Here is an 8,793-nt window from a genome sequence, read left to right as displayed (position 1 = left end):
GTTAACCCAACGAACACCTAGTATATAGTAGGATTAGAAAGAATGCTTAAACTTCACACGTTTTTGTATTCACTGAACCAAGTTACACACTACTCGTAAGCTTGAAGAAGACCATTCGACAGTTCATTACCAGTTTCTCCTTTCGTGGAGCTCTGTAGGTAGACATAATTCCCGAATTTCCAGTAGCATTGTTTCTCACTTGAACACTCAAAAATAAGTTTCACGATCTATTTGATAACGCTGAAGAACAGATGGAAGAGAAGAATCAGGAACTGCGGATGATAACTTTTCACACGCCACTGATTTAGGGATACCGCATTTATTCAAACCAATCTGATCACTGACACTTCGAAATGAGAAGACATCCTATGATTCAGAAAATAGCTACAGTAACCCGCAACTCCTGTAAACTGGATATTAAGAGGAAACGGAAGGCCCGTTTACGGCTAATAAAAGGTGTCTCTAAAGCCTACCTTCAAGGATACCTTCTTGGGGTGGGAGATTTGGATTACTGTAGGTTGCATAAGTATAGCAGACAAAGTAGAAAAAATTTCGGTCCAAATATGACAAAACTGACACCAATCAAGTACCTTCACAGATATAGTAAACGGGGACGCGGAAGAGTTCCGAGTGACTGGCTGACTTGGTAGGGTAATGGATTCTTCGTCCACCACAAAGCCCTAGGAGGTAGTTTGGTTAACGAAGAGGATGTGTGAAGTATTAATACACTTACATAGCGCCGAAAAGCAATCTTTACATGCTTTGGGTTCAATTGCCAGTCGACTGCTGGATTCATTGGTATGTACAGGGTCATGTTGCGTAAACGCTGCTCCGACTCGTAAGCATCCCCGCATAAGGTGGGTCGTCCACTTTTCTGTGGTCCGTGAATTAAACTAAGTTTGACCTGGACTTACCTTTGACAGGGAGTGAAAGTATTTCACTCGGTCTTCCGTTGGTAGTTCAGCCAACTGTAAAGGATACAGATAACGCCAAAACCTGTTTCGATGTATCTTAACAACAGTACCGGTAGCGCCAAGACCTGAAATTTAGACAAGAGATGAACAAAGCAATAGCTAAGAGCACGAAAATATGACAGAAGGTACCAGATGCATGGACGAACAAAGTAAATGACCTACTTTGTGACAAGTACATCTTAGTGTACTGTGCTTACGATAGCTTAGAAGTGACTTTCCATCAACATCATCTTGCCGACCTCGGCCAATCAAAACACAGCTGACGACAATGTCACACAGGGTAGCTAGGCTTGACTAAGAAATATATTTAAAAGGTGGTGGTCTGGATGCGCTTGATCTGTTCACAGAGCCTGGCAATTAGCCTGTAACAGTTCCATTGCTCATAGTAGTAGCTTATTGAGGCTGCATTTCGCCCGTTTTATCGGGTTGCGCTAAGCCTCTCCGGATAAATGCCAACTTTACTCGATCTTCACTGCGATGTTGGTAATGAGATGGCATTATTCCGCCTTGGGCTTTTACACCATTTCATCCGTGAGCACAATTCAATTAGTTCTGTTCATCTACATTTACCGACAAAATAATTGATGCCGTTCTCCCCACAAAAGGACCATTCTGGAGATTTGGTCAGAGTGATTCCTTCTAAGATCCTTGTGACAGGTATCGACGAATTCTTTGTTTTATGTGACAACCCAATAGTCCTCGAATTAGACGTTCAGCTTCAAAATAAGACTGCTACCTAGTACCAAGTAGAACATATGGTTGACGGAAACTCGGGGACAGTGCCTACCTGATGAGCCTCAAGAAAGGTGAATCCGGTTGTAGGCTGTCGACGAATTTTCCGCAACCTATGAGTAGTGAATTACGAAGACTGCTACCTCATACTATTGTAACTTCATTTGTCATTATCTGCGCACAATGGCAATAGACACAAACGTTAACACATTAAAACCCAACCGGCACTTGAAATCTCATTACCTGAGGCGAAGGTTGTGACACTTTTCCCACGGCCTTAGCCACTTCCCGTTCACTGTTTTGTCCTTTCTTGAGGTAATTCACTGGAAGTCCTCTATATGCTGGTTCGCATATAGAACCGTCTGAACTTATTTCAAAGAACAAAACCTCACTGGAGCCAATAGAAGCAGCAGTTTCAAGCCAAAACCTGTTTCGATGTATCTTAACAACAGTACCGGTAGCGCCAAGACCTGAAATTTAGACAAGAGATGAACAAAGCAATAGCTAAGAGCACGAAAATATGACAGAAGGTACCAGATGCATGGACGAACAAAGTAAATGACCTACTTTGTGACAAGTACATCTTAGTGCACTGTGCTTACGATAGCGTAGAAGTGACTTTCCATCAACATTATCTTGCCGACCTCGGCCAATCAAAACACAGCTGACGACAATGTCACACAGGGTAGCTAGGCTTGACTAAGAAATATATTTAAAAGGTGGTGGTCTGGATGCGCTTGATCTGTTCACAGAGCCTGGCAATTAGCCTGTAACAGTTCCATTGCTCATAGTAGTAGCTTATTGAGGCTGCATTTCGCCCGTTTTATCGGGTTGCGCTAAGCCTCTCCGGATAAATGCCAACTTTACTCGATCTTCACTGCGATGTTGGTAATGAGATGGCATTATTCCGCCTTGGGCTTTTACACCATTTCATCCGTGAGCACAATTCAATTAGTTCTGTTCATCTACATTTACCGACAAAATAATTGATGCCGTTCTCCCCACAAAAGGACCATTCTGGAGATTTGGTCAGAGTGATTCCTTCTAAGATCCTTGTGACAGGTATCGACGAATTCTTTGTTTTATGTGACAACCCAATAGTCCTCGAATTAGACGTTCAGCTTCAAAATAAGACTGCTACCTAGTACCAAGTAGAACATATGGTTGACGGAAACTCGGGGACAGCGCCTACCTGATGAGCCTCAAGAAAGGTGAATCCGGTTGTAGGCTGTCGACGAATTTTCCGCAACCTATGAGTAGTGAATTACGAAGACTGCTACCTCATACTATTGTAACTTCATTTGTCATTATCTGCGCACAATGGCAATAGACACAAACGTTAACACATTAAAACCCAACCGGCACTTGAAATCTCATTACCTGAGGCGAAGGTTGTGACACTTTTCCCACGGCCTTAGCCACTTCCCGTTCACTGTTTTGTCCTTTCTTGAGGTAATTCACTGGAAGTCCTCTATATGCTGGTTCGCATATAGAACCGTCTGAACTTATTTCAAAGAACAAAACCTCACTGGAGCCAATAGAAGCAGCAGTTGCAAAGCCATGCACAGGTCAAACTGATGGATTGCTACCCAGGACAAATCCGTATGGTTACTTGCATCAGCCGTTAGGCGGCTTGAGCAGTACCCTGACGGTCAGGAATTTTTAACTCTAACACCTTCATACGCTCGACACACAAGATGGTTTATTAACATAAGGTGGAGTACTTGCAGCTTCAAGTAGACATAGTGGTGCCTGTATCGAATGGGCCGGTGGCCAGACAACTTTTTTAAAATGTCTGCATTCTCACAGTAGTGGTTACGTCTAGAGGGTCTGGATGACAAAACTGAGGGTGGGCTCCCTCTTAAAAGATTATGTGGTTATAAAAACGGGACAGGAGTTCGTTCTCTCGTGTGAAGATAGCTATCCAAATAATAGCGATAAAAAATCATAGAGACTGGAAATAGGAATCATATGAACGACAAATACTCACCCGGAACGTCAGATGTCAGAAGAACCTCTAAGGTGTGATCCACTTCGTCCTTGACTGTCACCTCATAGATTTGTTGTTCCACTTTGAGTTTGGGGATCATTCCTGCATCCCATTCCCTCGACGGCGCTTCAATGGGATGCTTCCGTGTTAGAGTAATAATACTCTGGTAAATTAAAGCGTAGGAACTCAAATATCATACTCGGCACCGAGTCACCAGACCGGATACATGCCCAAGGAAGTTGCAGTATCTGGGAAGCATCAATGATTCACCACTCACTTCTGAAACAAATGGAACTGTATAATTATAAATATCCACTGAATTTTTACCGCTATAAGACAATCCCAGTCCCGAATTACCAATGGTCGCCGCATGTTGCAAAGCAAGTACCGTAAAACTATCACTGACATGCTTGGTTAGAATCTATCGACCTGGGGGAATGGACGTTAGTGGAGGCGCAATTTGACACCCAATTATGAAAACGATGTCCTGCTACTCGGTTTACGCGTGGAACATCGCAGCCGATCGACATAGGGGTAAATTGTGCATAAATTCAAGTGTCCCACAGAAGTCACCAGTAGAGAACAGTTGACGTTGAAAAGTCCTTTTTTAAGTCCACAAGTTTTCATGCTTGTCTCCGTCTCTCAAAATGCAACAGACAAGCGACCGGTCTGATCAGAGGAAACAAACCTAGCTAACAGGTGACTCTTTAATTAGTTCCCTGCACTGATCGTTGCACTTCATCCGTGTGCGGTCTGAGTTAGGTTCATTAACACGTAATGAATGTTAGCTTGCTTCAAGTCATTCATCCCCAAACTGAGCCTTCTTCAAAAATTACCACACTAAGAAATGAAGTAGTATATAACAAGGCGTCACACCCGCAATTTTATTTATGCTCACTTGATAGTTTATTCGGATTTATCTATTCTTTTCTCCATCAAAACGAAATTAAGTGGGAACCTTGGGTTTACTGAACCTTGGTTTCCAATCATCCGTGAATGAATGTGAGGTGGATATAGCGCTCACCTCTAAATAAATACTTGCGTCACTCCGGTGTGACCAAGAGTGTTTCCCACCAGCGACAGTCCGGGTAATGAGTACTCGCGATGACCGCAATTATAAGATCCACGAGACTAACTCATGGCCACCGGCCCTCAGAAGGCCGACGAACTTATAACAAGCCCTACTGACTTGTTAGTCAGCTTATTGAATCGGATAATTCTGGCGGGAACCCCAAATTCATCTCCAATTCCCGAACTGGGAGTATTCTTTCCGAACTACAGAAAGTCACGACCTACTCGGACGCACGGCGCCTTCCAGAGGAACAGAATACAGACGATACAGAACAAGCCATCTTTAGCTATCACCAATCTGCCCAGAACTTTATTAATGCTAAACCTGCTGTGGTCCAAGTTAACAAATATTTTCCTGTCACTAAGCTGGCCAAAAGAGAGTAGTGACAACTGAACTCGTGAGGCTGATGCACCTACTTATGAGGAATAAGAACATTGTGCTAAAACAGCAGGGTTTGATGCAGCACGGATGCTAGTGAAGCAGAGTGACGTGAAAACTCACGATTCAGCAACCGAATTTAGCCCCAGATAAAAATTCACTTAACTTGATCACCGACAGCAACATTGAGTATCACTATGAATATTCGATTCATGGTACAAACGCTACAAAGATACCTTAAAATCCGAAATGAAGCACAAAGTTAATAACCTTGGGTATGTGGTTATGGCTTAGGGAGCTTGAAATAACGAAGTTCACACGCTGTTCATACATAACTCTCCCAAATAGAAAGTGAGATCTCAGCCTAGACGGAACCTCAAGAACGTTCTTGGTAGGTTTTACTGAGTCTCCTAGTCGCTTCCTAATTGTCGCTATCATTGTACGAAAGAGACTCAGGACAATGCTTCGTGCAAACGGTCCAGGGTATCTGCCACCAGAGAAGAGCGGTACATGTTTTTCACAAACTCGTCATCGTCATCACCAACAACATGATATCAGTGGTCATCACCGACGCTTCACTGCAGTACAGCCATGATTTATTTGAAAAAGTTATTGTGGAGAAAAGAATAAAAGCGGGCGATGAGGGACTTAATGCTAGCTTACTACAATCATTCCGTGGTGTCTAAACATCCAGACACGCATGCAGGCAATCTGGATGGAAACTGACAAGAACACCACCGACATCGGTTGGCAGCCATATCTTGGAGTGTCTCCAACCAGGTGCAGTGAGGATCACACGGTCCCCATCCTGGAAGGCGGCTAGCACTGACAGCGCCGTCTCCCTCATGCCCCCTGCCTAGTCAAGGGTTGGCCATCTTTTCACTTCCGCCATTGAATTGGACACAGAAAACAGCACTCTTCGGCAAACGATGGTTCGGCATACGAAACACATGTCCCAACCAACACAGTTTACGATGCTAGACACATCATTCAACGGAACTACGCGGTCCACAACCAAAAACCCGTTTTCTAATTTCCTCGTTACGGATTTGCCGACACTAACCAACATGGGCTACGGTTCTGAAACAACGGAATGTAAAGACTTGGTCAACGCAACCCTACCAGGCAGGAATCCTGCTTGGTGCTCTTGAGTCAGTAGTTCACGATCCACCATAAGGCGACGAAGCATCAATGACGCCAACAGTTTCGTTACGACCGGGATCAAGGTGATTCCCCTGTGGTTACCACATTCACATCCCTGGTGCTTTCGCTCACATGTGGTTTCCGGGGGCCGGTCGCACGGATTAACTTAAATAATATTCAGACATTACAGGCTTTCAGTGTCCACCGAACTTCACGGTCGGCTCGCACGCTCACTTTCAAGTGACATGTGAGAATTCGTCGCATCAAGACATGTTCGCCACAAGCTGGTATATTTCTCCGAGACTAAAGCAATGCCATCGTTCCTTCTGGTATCCAGTGCTTTAGTGTGCCAGGCGGTGCTTTGCCACAGGCGAAATTCCCAGCACTATACGAAGACATGGCAATATCGTCCCAGTATGAGTTCACGTCTGATGGTGGAAGAATCCAGAAGATGGTTCTGGTAAGTTCATCTCGGTTCATCTCAGTTGCCAAGCGATTTGTTCGCATCTGACGCGGCCCAGGAAAACGTACGGAGAAGCGACTCCGGACGAGTGCGTGGTCGGAAGCAACAGACAAGCGGCAGTCAGTTGTTGATCCGCACCATCAGTAACTGAAGGCAGTGTGATCGATCGGAGTTCGTAGCCGGCCCACCGTTGGAAGACACCATATAGTCAGACGACTTCGGCAATTTCGGGAGTTAGTACAGCATAAACACAGCCTGTGGTCAGCACACAGCTGAAGCAATGTTTCACCATTTCACCGAGTCCAATAAATGTAAACCGGTCGACTGAGTCTCCGGGGCGCTAAGCCTGCCCACATTTGCATTCTGATTTCCGGAAACCACCATAATATCTGAGTTTTAGCTCGCCGCGACAGGGTATTTAGGGTGTCGTAAAACCTTTGACGGCGTCGGAGCTACAGTAGACGGACGGTAAGCAGATAGCATGAACAGACATCGATCAACTTGCCGTTTGCATGACTACTTCTCAAATGTTGCCAGACGAACCGCACAGGGGCGAATATCAACAAGCATCCAGTCGAGCAAGGATACTTCCACCAACTCCTGCATATCCCACCACAGCAGCCTCTGGATCACCAGAAATGCGCAGCCGGAAGCGATTAGAGAGTGATGGGGCGGTTAGTTCAACCACACTGCTTAGATCTTCAATTCTTGTTTCCGAGATAGCACACATTAATGTCAAGCGAGTATAGTACGAGGGCAAGGGCAGGTTGCCGTCTGGCTTGCTTCAGGGTGCGGACATTGAACGAAACCAGATAGACTGGGTGACAAGGCTTGAAGGGTGATTTCGGGATGCCTGGAGTGTTGGCACTGGCTGACACGCAGACGATGCACGAAAAGTAAGGTCGTCGGTCCCATTACTGGCCCATAAGTAGAGCTATTAATACAGTGGGAGGAGGGGAAAAGAAAAGTCAGTGAAATAAAAAGGGAGGCGTCAGCAGTAGCCAGCTTTCTCTTACCTGGCCTGCTGTATACACCCAGTAAGGTGACCCGGCTGGTGGTATCACGCAACGGTCGATGTGGCATGAGTGGATACTGCTAGGACGCCCCAACCTACACGGGACAACGAAAAGCATCCTCACCCAAAGCCTTTGGCTCAAAAGCCTGGCCTGCTGTATACACCCAGTAAGGTGACCCGGCTGGTGGTATCACGCAACGGTCGATGTGGCATGAGTGGATACTGCTAGGACGCCCCAACCTACACGGGACAACGAAAAGCATCCTCACCCAAAGCCTTTGGCTCAAAAGCCGAGCGCGAGGCAGTGCTGTTCGGTGGGGAACGCAGGTGCATTTCAATTTTTGCACAAGTCGTCACACATGTTCCTTCCCCAGCTTAAAGATACAGGAGACCTGGTTCGTCAGAACTCTAACCAAACCTGGTATGAGACTCTAAGGGTGTCGCACGGATACCCCTTAATATAGTTCAGTGGGTTGCAGAGGTGCACAAGCGGCCACAACATGGTAAGGTAGTCTCTTCTTGATGGTGCACCATTCAGGCTTGCATTATTTGGTGTCTGAGGGACAAACATGAGTCATTTTGATTGTCTTTGACGGTATGGCTGTCCTGGCACCAAAAACAACGCTCAGTCTTGAAAATGTACTTATTTGGCTCCGGGTAGGGTCCCCAAAGAAAACCTTAAACAAATAACACCTTTCTAAATCCACGAGATCCTTTCTATATAGGAGCTTTTAACGTCCGTACTCTATGTCAAATTGGCAAACAGGGCATGCTTGCTGAAACCTTGTACTCCCTTAAAATTGATGTATGCTGTGTCTCCGAAACACGCATACAAGACCCGAGCGCGGTTCTGCCTCTCAGAACGCCAAGGATTAACCCAGCTCTTTCACATTTCTCCCTCCGTGTGTCTGGTGACCCAGAAGCGATGACTCGTGGAATGTATGGCGTGGGAGTTGCACTCAGCCCCAGAGCTGAACGCGCTTTGCTGGATTGGATCCCAGTGAACAGTCGTCTCTGTGCCGTCCG

The 8,793-nt window shown here is 45.7% G+C and overlaps 2 protein-coding genes across 2 annotated transcripts in view; one reads left to right on the top strand and one right to left on the bottom strand.

Annotated features, from left to right (window-relative positions):
- The window catches only part of T265_10651 (hypothetical protein), a gene marked incomplete at both ends in the record, with an annotated part of 23,699 nt that extends 19,736 nt beyond the window's left edge, over positions 1-3,963 (bottom strand). The window contains 4 exons of the mRNA XM_009177096.1: positions 591-680; positions 734-874; positions 915-1,039; positions 3,697-3,963. Of these exons, the coding sequence (XP_009175360.1) occupies positions 591-680; positions 734-874; positions 915-1,039; positions 3,697-3,796 (456 nt within the window). The remainder of the gene's footprint in view (positions 1-590; positions 681-733; positions 875-914; positions 1,040-3,696) is intronic.
- The window catches only part of T265_10652 (hypothetical protein), a gene marked incomplete at both ends in the record, with an annotated part of 19,909 nt that extends 13,006 nt beyond the window's left edge, over positions 1-6,903 (top strand). The window contains 2 exons of the mRNA XM_009177095.1: positions 6,627-6,749; positions 6,775-6,903. Coding sequence (XP_009175359.1) covers positions 6,627-6,749; positions 6,775-6,903 — 252 coding nt within the window. The remainder of the gene's footprint in view (positions 1-6,626; positions 6,750-6,774) is intronic.
- Positions 6,904-8,793: the final 1,890 nt, after the last annotated feature.

This window comes from Opisthorchis viverrini (genome assembly GCF_000715545.1).
Source record: "Opisthorchis viverrini unplaced genomic scaffold opera_v5_391, whole genome shotgun sequence".
Taxonomy (NCBI): domain Eukaryota; kingdom Metazoa; phylum Platyhelminthes; class Trematoda; order Opisthorchiida; family Opisthorchiidae; genus Opisthorchis; species Opisthorchis viverrini.
This window is presented reverse-complemented; position numbering and strand designations above follow the sequence as displayed.